This window comes from Micropterus salmoides, unplaced genomic scaffold, assembly GCF_014851395.1.
Source record: "Micropterus salmoides isolate LMB-PRFRI ecotype aquatic unplaced genomic scaffold, ASM1485139v1 Ms_hic_scaffold_2, whole genome shotgun sequence".
NCBI classification, from domain to species: domain Eukaryota; kingdom Metazoa; phylum Chordata; class Actinopteri; order Centrarchiformes; family Centrarchidae; genus Micropterus; species Micropterus salmoides.
Genome location: NW_024041150.1, coordinates 18,493,033 through 18,516,905, shown reverse-complemented (window position 1 = coordinate 18,516,905; position 23,873 = coordinate 18,493,033). Strand labels below are relative to the sequence as shown.

Here is a 23,873-nt window from a genome sequence, read left to right as displayed (position 1 = left end):
AATACCATGGTCAGCAAACCAGTTACTAGTGGTTTTGGCCTTGTGGGCCAAGTCCTACTGGAAAAGGAAATCAGCCTCTCCATAAAACTTGTCAGCAGATGGAAGCATGAAGTGCTTTGCTCGTCAATCCTCTCAGGCTGCGGTCATCAATGTTGCTTATGCACCTTTTCCTACCACACTTTAACCTCCCAGTCAACTTTCCATGAACATGCTTTGATACAGCACTCTGTGAACAGCCAACTCTTTCAGCAATGACCTTCTGTGGCTTAACCTCCTTGTGGAGGGAGTCAATGAGTGTCTTCTGGACAAAAGTCTTTCACCATGATTATGGTTGTGTGTACTGAACCAGATTGAGAGAAAAAAAAGTCTCTTTTCAGTTTGACATTTAATTATTTTTTCCAATTGTCTAATATTGTGAGATATGGATTTTTCATTTCTATGAGCTGTAAGCCCTAATAATCAAGATTTAAACAAAAAAAGACCTGAAATATTTCACTTAATGTGTAATAAATCTAGAATATATGAAGTTTCACTTTTTGAATAAAATTACAGAAATAAATCAATGTTATGAGATTTACCTGTACTTTATGACTTTATGTTGAGTTTTGTGGGTTGAACTATGGAATTTAGTACATTCATAATATTAAAAACTAATGTTTTATGTCCAGTCCTCCCATGAGAAATTGGAAATCCTGCTATGGAGAAGTCCACTTTGCTTTTGATTATTTTGTTGTTCATAAGCAGCTATAGACTGCAGACTGAAAGAAAAGGAGAAAGATGGGAAACAGTCACCCACTCACAGGAGATTGAACTTTACAGATGTGCAGATTAACTAAGGGAAGCAAAGAATGAGAAGGAAAGAGAGTGAGAGGAAAAAGTAGCACTAATCCCAAAATACATATTAATCAGTCGGAGTGGGACGGATGTGGAGGAAAGAGGAGGGGAAAATGAAGGAGAAAGAGCTGCCAGGTTAGAGCCGGGCTGTGATGGTGATGATTGTGAACAGGTGGGGGAGCCATGAGTGCCTCCATCTCTCTCTAATAGCCCTACATCACTGCTATCCAGCGCTGACTTGTGGCAATGCAACACTTTTACTCTAATTGTAGTGAAGCTGAGATGGGGGCTATTCAAAGCCATGACGTGGTGGGATGGAGGCAGTTTCACTCACTCACACACAGAAATATGCACATGCACATACACACCCGACACCTGCACTCAATCACCTCTACATGACTGCATCTCATGCTGCGAGTGATGGTGGTTTGTTCAATTTATATTTAGCTGACAGATGAGATGTGTGTGCTAGCCTGTGCATGTGTGGCATCTATAATATAGACTCTATGACAGCATGTGTGCTGCAGCCTAGTGGACATACAACGTATAAATCCATATTGTGGTATTTACAATCCATCTTCTTCTTTAATGAGAGCAAGCCGGGGGATAAGAGACATTAGGGCAGACACACACGCACATAAAGAGGGACAAATAAAATATCAAAGATCTAATCAAACAACAAACGTTTACTATTCTTTTAGCAACCCTTATCTGTAATTCCGTTCCTTAAACCTAACCTCAACCTTCACATGCCTTTATTCTACCTGCTAATGATATAAACCCTGTGTTAGTCACAAACTGGGACCTTGAAAAAACTGGGCACCAACCTGGGAAGACATGTTGATAGTGAGGTCTATCCACTTGTTATCCAAGCCCTGCAGGACACTCTGGGCCACTGAAGTTTTACCAGTGCCCACTGGCCCAGTGAGCAGCACCGGGTACTGACCCAACACCAGAGCCTTAACCAGGAAGTTATAGCGAACTGTGTCCACAGTAGGGACCATAATCTTATAGAACGGAGCACTGCAGGAGAGAGCAGAGGAAGAAATACAGATCTACTTTTTAGATGTTAGTAATAGGTTATATGATCTAGTATTTATTCAGTTTCAAAAGTGAAAGTAAAGTAACTAGATGGGCAGAGTGACACTGAGTTACTTACCTGGCATTGTAGCACCAGCCCTTTGGCAGCTTATCTTCAAAAGAAACCCAGGTTTTGTTCTTGGTGTCCACATAGTACTCATAAACCGTGTCCTAAAAAAGAGTTTACATAAAAAGTTCAGAGACGTTGACGGCTGCTAAAACGGATTCATTCAGTCTGCTGCATTATTAGTATTATGCCTGGGTGTAATTAAAATGCTTACATCAGGCCAACCAAGGCTTGCAATTGTAGAACTTTGCAATATTATTTTTTTGCATAATAGCCACAGCAGTTGCCGCCTACAGTACACCTAACACTTGTTAAACAAGCCCCCTAGTGAGGAGAGGGAGTGCCCTGTCATTGACTTTGTAGGTCATAAGTGAAGTTAGGTGAAGAAATTTTGCAGTACAGAGGACCTTGATGGGGAAGGAGCCCTCCATCTCCCGGAGAAAGTTGTCCATCCTCTTGCGTCCATCCTCGTCGACAGAGGCACACATGGACCAGATAAGGCTGAAGATGAACCAGAGCTCCAAGATCCTACCCAAGTTGTCAGTGTCTTCAGTATTCACCTGGAGAAAGCACGAAAGAAAGAAAAATACTATAGGTTTTCAAACTGGGGATGCTTAAGAGATAATGTAAGCCTTTGTTTAGGGATTTACTCAGTAATGTAATGGGGTGGAGTGGGTTCATTTCAGTCAAAAGTCTTAAGTCAGTTACACCAAATGCCATTGAGGATCAACATTTAAGATGTGCTGGAAAATGTTTATCCATGAGAAGGATTACAATTTGCAGTGAAGGTTACAGATTGCACTCGACATGTCATACCCCATTGCCGGATGTGGCCAAAGAGTCATAGAGGCAGCAAAGAGACGTTACTCCATTAAGCTCAGTGATGGGAATCAGCTCCTTACAGTTGTTCTTTTTAAATTTCAGTGTGCTCTCTATATATTTCTCAAACAAACGCTTCAAGTGGTCCATTTCAGCCTGCAGAGAAATGGAGCAATGGAGAGATCAATAGATGGAAGTGAAAGGTTACAGAAAATAATGGAATAAAATATTTCATATATTTCATGAAAGTGAGTGCACTGTACCTTGGGTCGCTTGTCCAGCCAGGACTGAACATAAGGCTTCCAGCCCAGATCAATGTAATCATTGTACACCATCCCACAGCGAGACACTGTAGCTGGAGAAGCCATTGCCAGATTCTCCACTTCAAACAGCAGAGACACCTATGACAAAATCATTTATGTACAGCTTTTCTCGTTTAACAGTACATAGCTGACTAATTACTTACCATACATTACTGTATTGTAGATTGTTTTGTTATTATTGCCTTGTCGGATTAACTACACATACATAAACCAAAACAGCCCAGTCTTGCATAATCACTGATTTACACTTTTACGTGAGACTGGTAAAAGTCGTAGTTACTGTTGCGACAAACTTTCAGACTCAGCATGGCGCTGCCACTGTCTATTACCACTCTCCCTGGAGATCTCAGAAAGGAGACAGAGAGGTTTGCATTATGCATTTAAGGGTTGTATTGGGGCAGTCAAACTGATGTGAAACAAATAAAGACAGAAGCGACAGCCTACCGATCACAGAGTAAAAGTGAACCACCACATCACCTGACAACTGAGACAGAGGACAACAATATTAAGTATCAACACTGTTACTGTACAGCTGGGTAGGTCTCTATTCACTATTACAATCATTAAAAGGCAAAAGCAGTAGGGCTTTATAACGTTACATTTAGTAGTCAGTTAGGCAGCGTTAGCTAATTGACATTACATTAGGAACAATCCACAGGCTAGATTTTTCTTGATTTGTTTTAGGTTTTGGAAAGGGAATAAATCATACTTCTCCTTTCAATCTCTCTGGGTAGCGACTGCAACTATTACAAATGCCCCAGGAACAGCATTTGACCATATCTTGGAAAAATACAGAAACAAATGTCTTTTGGATCTGAGTCAATGGAGCGTAGCCATGAAAGTGTCGGACCTCAGTTAGAGCAAGACCTATACTGCGCTGTGATTGGCCAGCTAAGTATTTGGGGCGTGGCTTAGCAAAGGGTCAATTATGTCGATGTGTTTACCATAAATCCACTCTATATTAAAAAGAAATTCTAATGGAAGACATTTTTAAATGTAAGTATAAAAGGCACAGTTGTAAATAAAAAAATATATATTTATGGCTGATTTTAATTTTAGCTGCTCCAGATTCAGACTTCTTCATGCTGGCTCACTGTCACACTGTTATGGCTTACTGGGACACTTGAGTCTGACTCGAGTCTGGTCTCTAGCTCTGTTCTCACCTGTTCAGGCATGGAGATTCTCTCTCCATTGATAAGTGTGAGCACCTTGTTGTCATCCATAACAGAGTTCATACTCTCAATCCACAGTGTGTCAACCGGCCCGTCGAACACAATCCACTTCTCATCTGGTTTCTCATCTAAAGAATGGAGAGAAGGTGCACAGTGTGAAAAAATTACATAAATAAATACATAGACATACATAAATAAATAAAGAGTCACTGTTCATACTGAAATTTATATGTTTTGCTTACAAGTTTACTTTTTCATTTAAAAAATAGAATAAATACAGAATATACAGAGACTGTAAATAAAAAGGTTTAAAGCTTTGGATTGTTTGTTTGAAAACCAGTTATATATAAACAACAAAAAGACCAGAGTCTACACAAAAAAAAAGAGTTTAAGTGGTTTGTGTTTGTGTATATTGCATGGTAAAGTAATACTGAGTAAAAACATAACTCCTTAAAAACATCTGAGCATATTAAGTAGTCAAAGTAGCTTTGTTCTATAATAAGATGTCACTTTTTTAGGCTTGTACAAAAAATGAATGCTCTGTGATAAAATAAAATGTGTCACTGAAGCTGGAGTTTAGAATGGGAATGGTGTACGGCCAGAGCAAGAATCATCAGCTCCTAGTGTGTGTTCACTTATACTAAATGTAGCAATCATGAGACCAGTACCTGCGCAGGCTGATCTCATGAGGGAAGACAGCACTCCGTCAGTCCACTCATTGGTGGAGAGGTCATTTTCTCCATACAGCTCTCCCAGACTCATTGCCTTAGGGTTCAGAGGATACTCCTGTTGTGCCACATAGACCAAAGCATGAGAGAAGATAATAAAAAGAAGACAAAAAGTGCATTATAATGGCAGATCATATTACTGAAGACTGTCAGGTACAAATCTATAAATGACGAGAACACATGGGAACAATAGCTTTTCATGGAACGTGCATCTTATTGCAGATTATATCATGTATAAAACATGTCAATAAGTGTGATTGATGTGATGTCAATATTTACTGTCAGATTAGTTTATTGAAGTGAGAAGGATAAGCACAGCATCCTAACATTTTGGTTGCACATGTTGTTCTCATCTATTGTAAGACTGACTGTTCATTCGCTCATTTGTCAAATTATTGTGGCGTTTTTCTTCGTAGATTAAAACTGTAATTTAATCATAGTTTTAGTTAGTTATTACTGGTTAATTTTCTTGCATTGTTCATTGTGAAAATTGAGATGGGTTTCATAGTAGCTCTGTAATATACTGTATGTATGATAATATTACACATAATACCTGCAGTATGCAGATGATATTTAGAAAATGTCCAAAGAGCAGTTGCATGTTTGATTTCCTTAATCATCTGTGAGTACATGAGTTTGCATGAACATGTGGGCGGGAAACAAATCAACAACAGAAGGTACTGTGCCTCAGTGGAGACAAGCAATAGAGAAGAACAGAAAGAGACATTATGAGAACCAGGCAGAGGTGAGGATGACACGAAGGGAGACATCAGAAATAGATACGCAAAGAGCATGAGGGAAAAAACAGAGAGCAAGTAATACAAATAGAGAGAATCAAGTAGGAAGAAAGTTATATGAAAAGTAATAAGTAAGGACAGAGAGAGCAGTAGGAAGAAAACATGGCTGTTATTCTGACGCTAATAGAATAAAATGGTAGAAAAGCAGACTAACGTGGTTGTAACGCTTTGTATTTGGTGGCAGGTGTACCTAGATATCTGAGCCCTCTCAGCAAGAAAAAAGGTTATATTGTTTTGCTCATGATTTTCCATAATAAAATTGGAGTATTTCATGACCTAAAATATGACCTAATTTCTGGTTTTCTGTAGTAGTATTAGCCTATAAATTACAGTGTATTTGAATCCATCCACACGCACCTGGACCAGCTGGAAGCCAGGCACTCCCTTGTGGTTCAGGGCAGTGAGGGCACTCTGCAGGGTCCTCCAGGTAACACTCTTGCCGCTGCCTGTCTTGCCTACAAGCATGGATGAGTGTCGAGAGTTTTTGGTCTCATAAAGTTGGATGACTTTGGTCATCGTAAAAGGAGTCACCTGCAAACCGCTCTGACGAAGCGCAGCCTCTATAGCCTCCTTCAACTGCAACAAAATGAGTGATGGTGATATCATGAGTGATATTGTAAACATACAGAAAATGATGAAAGGATGTACCATGTCCATATATTTTTTTTTATTTGTCTTGGTGTTTGTGGATCAAAGAAGATGGAACACACAAACACACTAGTTCACTGCAAGAATGCTGATGTTGACTACTGTTTTACCATGCCATAGTCTATAATGGGTATTTCCACAGCAGGGAACAAGTCCTGGGTGATACCATTGAACAGTGGCACATCAGAAGAGGCCAGCTTAGCAATGTTCATGTCCTTCATAGCCATCAGCAGGATCTGAGGACAGAGATACAAAGGCAGACTCACTCACACATAGACTTCCTATTAAAGAGTTTAGTTCATTTGAAAGGGAACAACAGTAGTTAGTTCAGTTAAATTGATAGGTGTCTAGATTCTGTTCTCCTATGATTTGATATTGTACATAGGAAGCTATAAGAGATGACAGCACAGCTTGGGTTAACATTCCAGTTCATGCAGTCATAGCAACTGCTTGCCTATCCCATGTAAGTTACAGGCTTTTTTGTAGGAAATTCTCTCTTTGTGTTTCACAGTGTTCCCCTGCTGATCTGCAGTGGAGCCACAGTAACACAAAGAGCTAATTTCATACAAAACCCACATCAACTGACTCTTCAGACTGCTGAAGCCTCACACTAGCTTCATATAAACCTTTGAATACTTTTTTTCCCAGAATGAGGACTGTGGATTTTGTCACTTACACTGGAAGTACATTAGGAAGGGATCTCTTATTGGCCAGGATTAACAGAAAGACCGATGATACTGAGCAAAACCTATATAAATGATCATATGGACACCTGAATGAAAACCTATTGTTTAAATCTGTTGAGTATTAAATACCAGCAGATTGGTTTGTATTACATACATAAAGGTTTCTAATGTGCCCTTAGCAAGTCATCAAACTTATTTGTATGTGTAAGAAAGTGACACACGGGGGAGAGAGAGAGAGAGAGAGAGAGAGAGAGAGAGAGAGAGAGAGAGAGAGAGAGAGAGAGAGAGAGCTACTTCTTCATCAGGAACGTTGGTGCAAGAGCGGCGCTTCTTTCCAGCATAGCGAAGCAAGGAGGTGAGAGCACGCAGGCCAAAATCATAGTGGTCCTGTTTAGACAACTGCTGCACTGCCAGGGAGTACAGGGTGAACACTTTCTTCGCCAGGAGCTATGAGGACAAAGACAGAGAAAGAGTGACAGAGAGTAACATAAAGACAGAGGTATAATCTTTTTTTTAGAATTTTATCTATTTAAACCCCATGTACACTTTCATGAACATAATGAAGTTTTGAACCATTAAAAAAAATAATACTACAGATTAAATCTGCAAACTCAGAAAGCATGATTTTGTCCAACCATTTACATTCGTTTAAAACGTGAAAAGTCTACTAAGTGCATGTTTTATACATCGAGATAAAATGGATTAGATTCAGAGCTTAACAAAAAAAGACATTTAACCAACACTGAACCAGTTTGAAACAATGATGGGGTTAGTTGTGGTTCTTCATGTTTTTGCTGTCCTTTTATTGCACAGTTCTTAATTTTGTTGAGGTTATATTTGTGAAATTATGTACCAATAAAATTAATAAATACTGTTTATCAATTAAAGTTCCTTATAAAAACAAAAACACAAATAAATCTATGTGACAATTAATGTTTTTGGGACTATAAAATGTATACTGGTGTCTTTTTGTATCTGTCCATCTTCAAAAGCAATACAGCAATATACAGCAACATCTGGTACCACTGAGTGGTTGTGTTGTTTCAGTCTTAATCTGTTTGCACTGCTACATGTTTAACAATCCTAATTCTCTTGCTGGCACATAATTGCGGCTCCCCACAGGATCCAGCATGGCTAGAAAACCTCTGAGCCTACAGTAGTAAGCAGGTGTGTATCTGTCTGTGTTGGCAGCAGCGTTGGATTTTGCTGAAGTAACTGCTATTTCTTTTTTTGAAGAGCATAGGTGTTCATGTTTGAGTGAAAGCATTTGAGTGAAAGACAGAGCTAGGATCTTCTTAAACACATGCAGTTGAGAAAGTACACATACCATTATCACCTCTTCTCATCACTCTGTGGCAAACAGCCCACACATAATGCACATAACCAACACACACACACACACACACACACACACACACACACACGCACATAATGATGGTCTCAGACCTTGGCCCTGCACCAAACCCCATTCAGTCTTTGATTCCCAGACCTTAAAAAAGGGGATCAATGGGGATACAGATGGATCAACACCCACCACTGATCTATGTTCAGCTGAGGCTCCAGATGTAGATGCTCACACTTGCCAACAAGATCACTCTAACTTTGACATGAAAAGGCAAGCAGGATATTTTTAATCAAATCCATCAGACTGACTTGATGATATTGCATTTTGATCAGTGTAGAAGAACTCAGTCTCATCTGCTGATTGCCTGAGCTCTTCACATAAAAGAAGCGGGAAATTTTCAACAAGTTGTACTTATATAGAGGGTATGCACATGACGTCACAGTTATGCTCACTGAGTGGCAGAAAGGCGAGGAGCAGTGTTAGAATAAATAAGCAAAACCACAAACAACCCATCTAAAATGGGAAAGAGCTGGACCACTGGTTCTTTGGTAAACAGTAAGGATCAATGTCGAGTCCGACTGCCTTTAATTTCAGCAAATAATCACTTGTTTTACTCCCAGTTTGCTAAACGCAGCCATGGTAACAGATGTCCACTCAGTCCAGTGTGTTCTGGAAGGGGAAGTGACATCAACGCAGACCCTCTATAGCACCAAGATGGAATTTATGAAACTGATCCATCCACCATACAGACAAGAACATGTTACTGAGACGTGGGGGAGGTTATATAGAGTAATGCAATATTTCCATGTTCTTTTGTCACTGGTCTGATTATTGTTTACATGTTTCATCTGCTCTGTTTTACTCTTTTTTTGCCAGCACTCTACCAGTATATAATTGACCCTTCGCTAAGCCACGCCCCGAATACCCAGCTGGCCAATGACAGCGCAGTATAGGACTCGCTCTAACTGAGGTCCGACACTTTCATGCATGCGCTCCATTGACTCTAAGAGTTGTTTTCTAGCTTTTTTTGGCTGTATTTTTCCAAGATATGGTCAAACGCTGTTCCTGGGGCATTTGTAATAGTTGCAGTCGCTACCCAGAGAGGTTGATAGGAGAAAGTACGATTTATTCTCTTTCCAAAATCTAAAACAAATCAAGAAAAATCTAGCCTGTGGATTGTTCCTAATGTAATGTCAGTTAGCTAACGCTGCCTAACTGACTACTAAATGTAACGTTATAAAGCCCTACTGCTTTTGCTTTTTAATGATTGTAATAATGAATAGAGGCCTACCCAGCTGTACAGTAACAGTGTTGATACTTAATCATTATCTTTTGTCTCAATCATCGGGGGATGCGGTGGTTCACTTGTACTGTGTGATCGTAGGCTTTAGCTTCTGTCTTTCATTTTTTTCACGTCAGTTTGAGTCACTTTGACAGCCTGAATACAACCATCAAATGAATAATGTAACTGCAAAACTGTGTGCGTCTTTCTAAGATTGCTTTTTTCAGCAAATTTGACAATATTTCTCCGGGAAGTGCAGTAATAGACAGTGGCAGCGGCGACAGTTTGTCGGACATAGCAACACTAACTAAGGGGGGGCGGGGCTTAGCGAAGGGTCAATTTCCTTGAGTAGGAGTACCTTGCAGTTGTTGAAGCCCTCTCCAAACAATATGATTTCAGCGATTAGAGTTGAGTCTGGCACCACCATGGAGATTGGTCTGAACATGGATTTGAGGTTGTCCGGAAGCTCAGTACGACCAGCATAACCTAGGATTAAATACAAATGAAAATGAGAAAAGATTAGAATTACAAACACTGAAATAGCCAATTATGACAAAACATCAAAACGTCCGCTGAAAATGTCTCAAACTACATTATCCAACATAATCCAATTTTCCTTTTTATAATAATATGCTCAGTATGATTCAAATGTTAATATTTCCACCAACATATGGCGACTTAAAATGCATTTGCACATTTGTGTTGACCTACCGGGATTCATGGTGATAAAGATGCCACATGACCAGACCAGACGTATGTGCTGTCCATCAAAATGGAATTTGGATTGTCCGGCTGAGAGGGCGGACAGGATGGACAGGATCTGCTGGGCCACCACTGACAACACCTCGATGTTGATACGGTTGAACTCATCGAAGCACCCCCATGCTCCTGTCTGTTCAGGGTGGACACGATCCAATACATACATACACATTTGTACTCATTTAGGTTGACATCATCATCATAATTATGATTTTAACTATAGTCATCGTCATCATCATCATCATCCCTTTTCTTTCCTACCTGTGCCAGGCCAGAGTACATGCGTCCCATGGATTTGTAGTCTAGTCCTTCAGAGCAGTTAACTACAATGACGTACATGCCTAGAGCTTTGCCTAAGTCCTTGACTGTCTCCGTCTTCCCAGTACCAGCCGGGCCTTTTGGAGAGCCCCCCCGATGGAGATGGAGTGCCGTGGTCAGGGTCATGTAACACCTGGACAGAAATAGACATTTACTCTACAGAGAAGCAGTATAGAAACATTATATCCATTATATTATTACAATTATGATCGGTAAAAATATTGATGTGTTGATGCATTTGCTGGTTGAAGCACTAAGTAACTGAAAGACTGATTCCGACCTGTCAGTAAGTGGAGTGATGACGAGCCGTCCAGAGTTGCCCAAATATTCGTAGCCATACATGAAATGTGTGTTGGTCTGTCGGATTATGCAATCATCCACATCCTACAGGGAGAACAAACACAACACGGAATAAAGTTTAGTCGATTTTTTTCTTGGTCTTGTTTTCTCTCTCGTTGCCATTAGACAAGTTTGCAAACTGAATGGTAGAGAGTGACAAATGCTGATAATATGGAAAAAATGTATGATGGGAATACTCTCATAGAAAGTGAAATGTATTGAGGTGTTTTTGTCTGTTATCACTTGCCTCTCTGATAACATACCTTTTCCCAGTATAGTCGCAGCTGGCAGAGCCACTCAAAGGCATTGATGTCATTGCAGCCTGCCTTGGCCAGCTTATCGATGACATCCCGAGCATGAACCTCCACTGTGACTAGCGCTACAATCTTCAGACGTAGGACTTTGGACAGGTTGCCACGGATGGTCTCTGAATAGCACTGAAGCATGGAGACCTGACAAACACAGGCATTTATACAGTAGCAAAGGCTCAAGAGTTAATTGGAAGCCTGTTAATAAATTAACTGAATGTTGGCTGAAAAGGCAGAAACATTGATATAACATAACAAGGTTACATACAAATTCAAACATTATCAGACACAGATGACTCAAGACACATTTTGTAAATATACGTGTATAATAATTATGCTGGTTACAGAGCTTTCAACTGGCTGTATGAAGACATACTGATGTGGAAATAAATAATCAAAATGAGTTCACTCGTAATTTGAATGTACTGTTTTCACACAAGTATCAGAAATGTTTAGTTAGGCAACAAAAAGCCAATCAAACCTGTTTCTTCCTCATGGACTTAAGGGAGGACTTATCAGCTCTCTCCTTGTTGGTAATGAGAGATTTAGTGACATCAGTGGTCCACTGGATCTGACTGGCTGTGATCAGCATCTAAAATAGAAAGTATGTACACATAAGACAAAAGCAATGCTTCATTTTAAAGAACCTAGTAATATTGTTTTAATACGGACTAGGCAACTGGATATGGCAAAATCAAGAGAAATGTACCTGTCCAGGCCAATCTCTGACCCATTTGTCTCTCTGTCCTGTCATCTTCTTCAGAGCTACAAGGCAGTCTTTCAGACACTCCTTTAGTGTAATACGCATGGTCTTCTCAAGATCACACAGCCAAACCTACATACACACAAAACAAAATGGTCTTTATTGTGTTCATTAGCACCAATGCTATCATGACTGGATTAATCAACGCCCTTGTCACATGATCATGGTCATCATTGCTGTACCTCCACAGGTTTGTCCAGTGGCACTTGCTGGATGAAGGTAATAAACTCCCCATCAGCAGAGAACATCCCGACGGCATCTGGCTTACTGCCGTCCTATAGAAGACATACAGACACAGTGGCAGCTCTCAGTAAGTACTCGTTCATCCCAGTCTGATGCTGTTTAACCTGAAGACAGGTTTGAGGTCTAGGACTTGAGCCCAGTTCATCCTGTTATAATTATGTAGATTTCTAGTTTTCAAAAAAAAAGCACTGAAAACAGAGGAAACATCTTATCTTAGTATCTGATCTGATGTCTACCTTGAAAGCAGTTTTTATTTATATTTCTTACTAATGCACAGGGCACACTTAACCTGCAGTAAGAATACATTTGAAGTATTAAAGCGTTTCAAATACGCTAGAATCATTTCAACAAACAAAAAAATATATCCTGCATAATAGCTTTACTATATTTTTTGAAACATTATACCCATAAAGCTGTGTAGTTGCAGCAAAGAACTTCAGGTAAAGAAAAAACAGTCATGTAAATGTATAATGTTTAGTAATCTAATCTTGACCAAATGTTCAAAGATTACTCTCTCTCTGAGTGTGGTATTGATATCAGATATTGATTTTCCCATTTAGTTCCCTGCCTTTTCAATCTGCAGGCTCTTGATGTTGTCAAAACATTTCTTCAGGTGGGGTTGCATGGCCTGTGGCTTCTGTGACTGCCCTAGGATCTCCAGCACATCATCATTGGACAGGAAGTAGAATCTCGGGAAGATCTGCCTCTTAGTCTCCAGGTACATGTCCAGGGCCTTCTGGATCTCTTCCAGCTTCGCACTCATCTCTGACAGCTTCTCTGGCAAGCCTGAAAGACAGAGAAGAGAGCCCGATTGAAGTATTCATATTTAAATAATATGTATTTCATTTGTGAATAAGAAGTCTCTTTCGGCTGACGTCATCATCACAGGTTTTTTTCTTAGCACACGAAAATCTTATTCTTTAATGTGTGACTCCATGTATGGTTTTGATAACAGCTTTTTTTTTAAAGAAACATGTTGTCATACCAGGGTGGTGTGTTCCCTTCAAGGCATTGTTATCCTTGTGGAATCGGCCCATGATGGTCTTCCAACTAGAACTAATGTCTTCAAACTCTTTGCACTCATGAGGCAGCTGCTCCCTGATGTCCCTTCCTTGGAAAATGTTCTTGAAAAAAAAAAAATAGAAATGGAGAGTGACAGAAAAAAATTTCGGTATGGTAGCGGAAAGAGGTTCATAACGGCGTGTCCACTAAGGAGGTGCTTCAGTCTGACAGTCTGACAGAACAGATCTACACAGACTGCATACTGCGTCATGGCTAGTTTCCTAGATTTTAGTGTATAATTACAGTAACCGCGTATTAGGCTTTGAGTGCTGCCAAAATGCGGGTGACCTGCACTTAATACTGTGCCTGATCACATCCCATGTAGACAGTGAAAACCAAAAATGTAGCCAACAGGGGGTAACATATCATGTGCTAATTGCGCTCAGGTAGAATATATTAATATATGATATATTGCCATAATCCAACAACTAGTCTGCTGAAACAATCCCAACAGATAATAAATGTGTACTCCATCAAATGATGAACATTCACAGACAATAATGAAAAGCCAACATAAAGTAATGAATATCCATTTATAATGATGAATCCCGTGACATATAGTATATAAGTGTATTTCCTGTACCTCCAGGTAAATCCATTGACGTTGCACAGTCAGAACCATCTCGATGACTTCCAGGACGTGGGACAGCCGGCGTTCCCACAATCCACCTCCCGCTCAAAGGCTTTGACAAACCGAGAAGACTTCATTGTGGACAGAATAACCTGGTTGTCCTCCAGGGCCTGGAAAACTCCTCTGTGCCCTGGGAGAGACAGGGAGGGAGAATTAAACATGACTGCTGATGATTGCTTATAGTGGATTCCAATAGTGAAACATCTTCACAGTGGTAGCTTAAGCAGAGAGTAGTGTACTTGTTAGGTTTGTGGAGAACTGAGATCAATGCCAAAATTCATATGTGGTGGGATCTCTGGAAGATTTGTAAATTTCTGTTACCATCTTGTTCTTAATGACTAGTGGAAATATTGTGGATCAAAAGTACTTGTAAAATTCAGTGGGTTTGATCCATGTGCTTTGGTATTTGACACAACTTGAAGTGCATTCTCATCTAGCATAGTAGGTTTGTCTAAGATATTTGCATGAGGTTCTGGTAGCTTGTAAAATCTAAATGATCAAATAATGTGTCTATTGTAGATGGGTTAGGGGTGCAATCCGATCTGTAAACTTTGGTATAGTTTAAAATGTTATTGATATATCATTTGGAGTGTTTGTAGTATTCCCCTCTGTGTTTTTAATAGTTTGTATAACATTTTTTTCTTGTTGTTGAGTCCATTTGCCAAATAATGTCTTGATTTGTCACTGTGTTTCAAATAGTTATGTTTTAACTTGTGCATGAGAAACTTGCTCTTCTTATTCATGATGTTATTCATGTTGAATTCATTTGTTAGTTGCTTTTTTTGCCATCAGATTTATTTGTAGCTAGTATACCATTCAGTTCAGCTACTTTTTGCTCATGTTTACTGTGGGCCACTGGCTGACTGTAGCCTTTACCCCCTCTGTTGAAATCAGTGGCAATGGCTTGGGTTGCTAATTAGACTGGGCCCGAGGTCTGACTATATAAATTTTATATGCAGCAGATGGCACGGACATTCCTGCTTTCACCAGCCAGGCTGTCACTCACTTTGCTCTGTTCTGACCACAAACAAACACACTCGCTCCATTTTTTTCCTCATGAGGCATTACATTGATCTATATACAAACAAAGCGAGAATGAAACATCACCAGATGGCAGTACTGAGCTGGACTGAGCTGTGGGATCTAGTGATGGAGCTTAACAGGAAGACACAAATCTATGACCATAAGTTGGAGAGAGTTTCAGCCTGGGTTACCGTACATTTATAACTTCTTGAACCTTCCACCCAACCCTGACTTCAAGGTTTGCATTCTCACCTCAGCCGGTAGTGACCTTCATCTTTGTAAGGTGCTATGTCTAGGAACGTTTCCTCCCATGTCTTGGTAATGTCCTCCAGACCCTTAAACATCAAACACAAAGAGTAATGTTCACAAATCGAACAAACCACTGAGAGGTGGGAAAATGACGGGGCAGCATTTCTATGATTTTTCTCTTCCACAAGGTTAATGATACACAGCATAATTACAACATCTGTGTTTTTCTTTTTTTCACACTACACAGTAGGATTTGACTTGTATTCTTTTGTACCCCCGGGCTTTCTTTCATGTTATTCCGCACTTTCTAACGTTTTTCCAAAGTATACTGTATTTAAAACATGTCTGTAAATTAAAAGGATGGTTTTATCAGCAATATCAAAAATAATATTCTAATATTCATGGCCAGACACCACTAAAGAGAAAACATTATTCTGAAACTGTATAAAGTATGGAGTATTTCAATTTAAGAATCTCACCCATCACATGAGTGCACCTCTCAGGCTCTCCTTCAAGAATGCAATTCCAGTTTCTAATTGCTGTTTTAGTAACTTGGCTTCACACTACATGCAGAAGGTAGTGAAAATAGAATAAAAGTCACAAAATAATTTGCACTGTGCTTCAATGAGCATTAATCTGACCCTAAAACTGCACTAACCTCTGTGAGTGCTCAGGTGGATATTAAGGAAGTACAGAGGGGCTAGGGGCAGGATTGATGTTGACAAAGGTTCAGAGGCAGACACTTCTGCTCTATGAGCTGACTGTGCTGCCCAAGAACAGCAGGCCTAAAGGCATGGTGGAAGGGAGCCAGGCAGTTACACTTCTGAATGTGCTTACCCATTTCCTGGGCGAGAACCTGGTTAGAATGAATCGATTAGAAGCTACAAAATTGCCCACTGAGCATCAGTCTAGACAAGAGGAAGAGACTGGACCTGTTCTATGGAGAGTTCCTTGCTGGCGGCTCCAGAGATTTCACAGATCTTGTCAGCATACTTGTCAAGACCCAGAGATATGATCTTCTCCAGGGTGAATTCAGCACTGGTTTGGTCAAAAGAGCACTGCAGCTCTTTGCAGATCTGCTTCCAATGCCTGAAAGAAAGGTGGCAATGAAAGAGTGGTTGATGTTACTCTTAAATTACCCAGGTCAGCTGAAGAAGCCTTCCAGGCAACTATTACCAAGTTAAGTCAAGAGCAGAATCTGTGCTTGAGACCTAGGGAAGGTATTAAGCACAAAGTGACTATAGGGTGTGCTTTGCTTCTTTTTCGTTTTTTTCCCAAGTTTATTCTGTAGGAGTTGTATTTTTATTTCTGTAACCTTCCATGACTTGTACATTGTATTGTAACAACTACAAGACAATGGGATAATAGTTCAAAGATACACTGAAATGACAGGTATCATTTGACAAGTAAATCAGCGGTGGAAAGTAACAAAGACTAAATACTTCATTACTGTACTTAAGTAGTTTTTTTCGGCATCTGTACTTTACTTGAGCTAGTTGTTGCAACTTTTTACTTTCACTTCACTACATTTCAAAGCCAAATATCAAATATATTTTACTCTGTTACATTCTGCACGAGACCTCGTTCCATTGGTATTAGTAGTAGCATATGCAGCGCACTTGAGTAGAGCAGCATTGAAAAACAAATGTAAAACTGGTAAAGCCGACTCGCCACGAATCAAATTCATCCAGCTGATGCGACAGCGGCACACGCACTGACAGTCCAGCGCAGAGCTGGATGGCTCCGCCTCACTTTCCTGTCAAAGGTGAAAGCAAGTGTTTACAACTTTGATGAGAGGATGAAGAGGGACTATCCATTTAGGTACGAGAAGAGAAAAAACTCAGCAGTCAGGTAAACTTGTGTTCTCTCCTCTCTAGATCACACATAGCCTAATGTGAAGCTGCAGTGAGTCTCGCTGTCTGTCTGTCCTGCTAACCAGCTGAGCAGCGCAGCTATTGGTCTGTGTTCTAGTTGCATGCCAGACTATGACTGATTAATGTTTATTACGTTTGATAAACGCAGACGGGCCACAGTGTTTATAAACTGCAGCTCGGAAAGATGACCGAGTTGCATGTGGAAATGCGTTCATATGCTCGTGCAAGAAATTAAACTCACACATTCGAGCAAGAAACATCTGTGGGACCAGTCCAGACAGGATGTGATGGCACTCCTCATACATCCTTTTAAAACGAGACAGTGAAGTTTAGTTACAACTCTGGGCTAATGCAAGATGGGAAGCAGTAGATTCACCAACTATTAAAATGTTGATTGGCTGGACAGACTGGGCAATATGGATGCACATCTCAGTAAATAATAGGCATCACATATTCATCCCAGTCATTTCACAAACAGTATTCTATATTTGAAAATGTATTGAAGGAAACCTGAAGGAGCCAGTTTGAATGGACCTGATACAGCTGATAACATTAATATATAGAAAATATCTATAATTTACAGGGGCTGAGCTGAAGTTTGTCAGTACAAGCACAGCTGATCCACATCCAGCCTCAGCCAGTACCAGCACAGACCCAGTCCAGAATTTTTTAGCAGGTCCCACAGACCCAGGTGAAACACATCTAGCCTCAGCCAGTATGAGCACAGCCAGAGCTGTTCAGCCATCAGATAAAAGCAGCTCAGACCCTGGTAGAGCAGTTGCTGCTCCACCAAATGACCCAGCAGATAGGCCCCCAGTTTTATCAGACTTTATCAGACTTCATGAGGACTGAGTTAGTGCGCAGAGGTCTGTTCAAACCAGCACTGGATTTTTCTAGAAGAGGTTTCTATTCAGGCTTCTTACAGAGGGAAGATTGTAGCAAGAGCATTGTGGTGTCAGGTGTGACTGCGCAGCAGCTCTGTTTTTGCCCTGTGAGTCACAGCCAGTTTGGTAACGTAGCTGGTAGAGTGTTGCAATATAAACATCTAAAAACTAAAGGCAAGTTTGCTCTGTTGTGAGCTGCACTTTATGAGAGGTGCTGAAGTTAACATGTGGATTTTTGGTGAGATTGTGATTTGAGAAGTGTTTCAGTTTCAGTTGTTGTTACACATTCATGCCAATAAAGCTAATTTCAATTGTTAGTTTTGGTTTCCGCCTCCTTGTCTCATCTTAACAGTCTTAAGTTATCTTAAGTCCCAAATGGGGTTCTGTATCTATCAGACGGCCTGAAGGGGATACTACCGAACCAGCAGAGCAATAACGCAGACTTATCCCCCGATAGTATAGGAATATGTTTTGAGTGAATTTAAAAAGAAAGGCATTTTGTAAGATCAATAGATTTTGATGTGTAGTACTTTTACTTTTGATTACTTACGTATTTTTAAAACCAGGTACTTTTTTACTTTTACTTGAGTAACATGTACTGTAGATACTCTACCTCTCTCTCATGGCTGGGTTCCTCAGATCAGCAATGAGAGGGACGATCCGCTTGAATTGATCAATCTTGTTCTTGGAGAAATCTACTATGCCCCACGCCTTATCCTGCAATCAGACAAATATGAGGCCCTCACTACTGTGCAATTTAAACACAAGAGCTGCTGAGGGTAAATTTTCTCTGCGCGTTCTATGATATTAGAAACACATTTTGTGCATCCCGAGGGAAAGCCATAAATGTAGCTGTCACTGTAAAATGCATTTTAGGGAGTGTGTGGATCTGAAGCTAAAAATACCTAATGATATCTGCTTAAATCTGCCAACTTTGTATCCATTATAAACGCAAAGTATCACTCTGTGTTCTTTCTACAGAGATCATCAAGTACAGTTTCTAGATCATACAGTACTGATTAAATGTATTAAGGCACAATTTATTTGTATGAAACAAAACCTACAACCAAGTACTATATTACAGCTAAATTGCGACACAGCATACACTCTGTGTGGCAGAACTGACCTTTAGTTCTCTTTGGAGTTTGTGAAGTTTTTTGAACATGTCCTGTGCTGCGCTCTCCATGCTCTCCGTCCGCAACGTCGAAAACTGACCGGTCTTCCAGATGTTCCAGTTGGCATTCCACTCCTGTGTGATTTCCCAGACCTGCTGCAGGTAGTCTATGTCCTGTACAGATACAAACGTGTAACAAAAATATTACAAGGTTAGCATTTGCAATAAAAAACTATTCCTTTCAAATTCATTGCAACATCCTGGTTGAATTCATCCTTGTCCCTTTGATGCACATCATCCCCTTTCACATGTCCTGTCAACTTCCTACTGCTATACTATCAAATACTTGTACAATCTTCTCTTGATTAACTGCTCGTTATGTTGAATCTTTGTATAGGTTTATGGCAGGACAAAGTATGTTAGGATTTGAGCCTAGTGCTGCGTCAAACCTTCTCCAGCGTCCGGATGCTTTTGGCAGGGGGCTGCTCTATTTTGAAGAAGGCCAGTCCATGTAGGATGGCACTCTCTTCCTGTTTCAGAGCCTCCAGTTGTCTGCGATGCCCTGCTATTTGCTTTAAGGCCAACTCTGTGCTCAGTGTGCTGTCAAATGGACCTGAATATGCACGTGCAAAACCACACATGCAAATCATACAAACACATTCAAATTGTCCACACACAAAAACAAAGGGCAAACATATTGTACAGTGACTACACACACAGGTTGGTATATGTTTTTAGGAAAATAGATATTTAATAGCCATTAAATATTTAATCATACCGTTTCCGTCAAAGTAATATCTGTTGTGAAATCTTGTTTTCTTATATTGTATATTAACCACCACTGAGGATCGACTATTCAATAAATGTCACAATAGAGACAATTGCTATTATTATGTAAAATTACATATAGTGTTATAGAAAGTTTAATCATGTCATGCACCCCATATAACACACTAGTGTGAAGGAGGGAAAACAAGGTAAAGGGAGGAAAGAAAGATGGTAGTCATCAAAAACAGAAAGGAAATGAGCAAAAATGAGTCGGAAAGGCAGAGAGGTGCAAAGAGGAGTGAGTGATGATGATAATGGGGCAGGAAATCAGTCAGGGACATCCCTTTTTCTGTGAAAGGGAGCAGCTGTGCAGTCACAAATCATCAGGGGCACGAGCAGATTAGTTACAGGCTATTGGTTCTAAAGAGGCTTCATATAGACCAGTAATGGTTCAGTAGGGACAGCAGGGGAAACAGAGAGAGCAACAATGGCCACAGCGATAATGTATGTTGATGATAATGATAATAGATGATAATATGTGTGAAAGAGAGTAGAGACAGAGAGTGTGTATGTGTGTGACCTGTGCTGTTGAACTCAAGAATAGTGGTCTGGATCTTCTTCTTGAACTCCTCAGAGGAGAGAATAAAGCTGTTCTTGAACTTCTCCTTGTGCTTCTTCAGCATGATGTTACTGTCAATCAACACCTGCTGGAACCACACCCACTCCCCATTCAGCACCTCACGCAGATCCTGCACCTGTGGGTAAACCAAGTGTCAGAACTGGAATAATGATGAGAAGGAATGCTCTTAGCTCGTTAATGTGTAGATGTACAGTTCCCGTGAATACCAGAGAAGTCAGGGTTTTGACGATGTCTGCATTCCACTGAAACTCTACTGAAGATATATAATTGTCTTGTATATATTGTTATATTGTATTAGACAGATATTTGTTTTACTGAATGTTTGGGAGAGAGATATTAGAGGGGTGCACACATAAGGGTAAAGTCACAGTTTGTTATATACTGTTCATACACAGTCCTGTATTGTGTGCACTGTAGATATGTATGTATTTGTTCATTAATGAGCAAGGTGCTTACAGCCTGTTCCACTGGGACCTCATACTTGTCTAGGATAGAAAACTGATCATGGATGAGAGGAATCTGAGCCTCTGTCTTGGCCAAATCACACTGGAGAGCCTCCAAGAGCTTCAGCCTCTCATCAAGCTCCGCCAGTGTCTGGGGGGGTTGTCTCAGCCTAGACACACACATCGAAATAACAAAGAGACACATCACGTTAAGCACAATACATATTCTCACCGAAGCTGACATAACCTTTTAAGCAAGTAATGAACTAAATACAGTAGGTTTCTGTAACAAATGAAATCCTTTCTCTTGACTCCCCACCTCTTGGCGTTGTCTTGCAGTGAAGCATGAAGTCCTTTTAGGCGAGTGCTGGCCATGTGGCTAAGCAGCTGAGTGAACTTGGTTTGCCACTCATCGCAGTGCTGCACCAAGGAGGACTTGAGCAGTGAACAGTCAAGCATGACAAACCGGATGTTCAATACAGTCTCTTCCTGCTGAACACTGTTGGCCTTTAACGTGTACCTGGAGGGGTTTATGGTAAACAACAACTTTTAAAGAATGTCTTGGGGAATTGAAATAAATAAAAACAAACACAATTGAAGCAAAAAAAGTGTCAAATGGTCCCTAGAAACGTCTTAAACAGGTCAAGTGAATAATGATGTTTAGAAATGAGATTTTAGTGCACAGTGCCTGTGTATATCAGCATCAAAATCAGTGACTGGTTGGTTTTGTCTCTGGTAGCCTTGTGTAATGGAGTCCTTGTTGGTCTCCCAGATATCCCTGTATTTGTCCCAGGTCTTCAGATAAGCCTGCAGGTGGCTGGCATTGGCTGCCATCCCTGCGGCAACTGCAGCCTGAATCTTCCTTATCCCCTCGTCTTGCTCTGAACGAACAAAGAGGACATGGTGATATGAGTAGAAGCTTAGGCAGACAGCTATTGTCCCATACTGCATCCAAAGATATATAACTGCTTAGTAGTCACTGTCTGGCTTAGTACATGTACAAGTAAAATGAAAGAACATGTTTTAAAAAAATACTAACCTATGTTGATGTGTATCGGATTCGCCTGCGACCGTTTGCAGGAGAGAAGTTCGGGCAGTCTTTTAACTGCTGAGATGGTGTTGATGAGCTGAGGCATAATGTTCACAATCTGAGCAAGCTTATCGAGCGACGGGAAGAACTCAACCTGTCAAAACACACGTATGAGCATAAACTTTTACCCAAGTCACCAGCCAATAAATTGTGAATTGTAAAGAACTGTTGCCAGAACTGTTTACATGTGTTAAAGGGGACTTACTATGCTCATTTTCAGCTCTACATTTTTATTCTGGGATTCCACTAGAGTAGCTTTGCACGGTTCACAAAATCCTTATTTATCTTACACTGGCCCCTCAGACACTAAACAAGCTCCAAAAACTCAAAGAGTAGTCCTGAGCAGAGCAGTCAAGCATAGCCTGCACACATACTTTTAGAACGGATATTAAAAACAAACTCACAGCAAGAGCACAGTGAACACCATGCTTGAGCATGGCATGTGTACCTGTGTGGGTGTTTTAGTGTGTTGTCACAGTCACATGTTGTATTTTGACCTATTCCTTGATTGCTGAAAGTTAAGTAAGCGGGTCTCACCTAATATGAGCCTGTCAGAGGAGAGATGCCTTAGGGAAGAAAGACAAGGAAGGAAATGCATGTTCCTGAGGAACTCTTTTGTTAAGACTATGATGGATAGTTAATAATAACCCACATCCTTTTTTCTTTAATTTCTGTCTGTGTTTATATGTTAACCTAAATAAACTGAACCCAACAAGTCAGATTAAGGTAAGACCTGAATCTTTTCTCTTGCATTGGCAACCAAAGGAACTCAATATATATTGTGGCTGTTAGTAGCTGTTTAGCCATAAAGCTAATTAATTACCCTAGACATAACAGCAAAACATGTCTCCAGTAATACCTCTTCCATGAATGAGAGAGTGAGAGAGAGAACCACTCATTCTGCATGTGTGCATAAGTTTATGTATGTGTTCTTTGCTGTTTGATGTATGCATGGTGTGTGTGTGTGTGTGTGAATGTGTGTCTGAATAAGAATAAGACTAGTGAGCACATGCCAGTTCATGTGGTACATTTATGCTGAGCATGTGGGTCAACATATGTGGACATTGTGATCATCATTTGACCTAATAGGATTAAAAAGGGTTGCTGGCACCTTTGGTGTGGCTTGGGGAGTTGCCTGGCGCAGTGCTACCAGGACTTTGAACAAGGGATTGGGCGATGTCTTGCTGTCTCCATTGATGGCCCTGGATAGCTTCTTCATGGAGCGTTTGATGTTGCTCCTAAGAGCTTCCTCTACCATGTGGTCCACCTTCTCTGTGTAGGTCACCCAGTGCTCTTGGACCTTAATTAAACACCATGGTAAAAAATTAGCACATTTGTTTTATTTTTTAATAGTTTAATTACTAGTCAAACAACTTGTGTGGGTCAATACTTTGCTATTTTTCCATTAATTTTTGTAAAGACACATCTCTAGAAAATGAACTTAACGACTGACCACTTAACAGCTGGAAGTCAAATGTCTTACTTCTCTATCCTCTAAGCTTCTTCCTCAACCTTGCATGCTTACAGTACAACAAGTCTAAAATAACAACCTTATTAATGTGCCAGACTACATTTTGTAAAGGT

The 23,873-nt window shown here is 40.3% G+C and overlaps 1 protein-coding gene across 1 annotated transcript in view; it reads right to left on the bottom strand.

Moving 5' to 3' along the window:
• The window catches only part of dnah2 (dynein, axonemal, heavy chain 2), a 66,200-nt gene that overhangs the window by 28,897 nt on the left and 13,430 nt on the right, over positions 1-23,873 (bottom strand). The window contains 33 exon segments of the mRNA XM_038730481.1: positions 1,662-1,857; positions 1,994-2,085; positions 2,389-2,541; positions 2,798-2,956; positions 3,064-3,201; positions 4,287-4,423; positions 4,964-5,081; positions 6,178-6,396; positions 6,579-6,704; positions 7,449-7,601; positions 10,140-10,267; positions 10,493-10,673; positions 10,802-10,991; positions 11,139-11,242; positions 11,461-11,649; positions 11,987-12,097; positions 12,215-12,340; positions 12,451-12,543; positions 13,080-13,297; positions 13,497-13,635; positions 14,157-14,236; positions 14,239-14,327; positions 15,480-15,562; positions 16,409-16,565; positions 18,848-18,951; positions 19,361-19,522; positions 19,798-19,961; positions 20,697-20,871; positions 21,213-21,369; positions 21,519-21,719; positions 21,888-22,080; positions 22,239-22,383; positions 23,401-23,589. Coding sequence (XP_038586409.1) covers positions 1,662-1,857; positions 1,994-2,085; positions 2,389-2,541; positions 2,798-2,956; positions 3,064-3,201; positions 4,287-4,423; positions 4,964-5,081; positions 6,178-6,396; positions 6,579-6,704; positions 7,449-7,601; positions 10,140-10,267; positions 10,493-10,673; positions 10,802-10,991; positions 11,139-11,242; positions 11,461-11,649; positions 11,987-12,097; positions 12,215-12,340; positions 12,451-12,543; positions 13,080-13,297; positions 13,497-13,635; positions 14,157-14,236; positions 14,239-14,327; positions 15,480-15,562; positions 16,409-16,565; positions 18,848-18,951; positions 19,361-19,522; positions 19,798-19,961; positions 20,697-20,871; positions 21,213-21,369; positions 21,519-21,719; positions 21,888-22,080; positions 22,239-22,383; positions 23,401-23,589 — 4,869 coding nt within the window.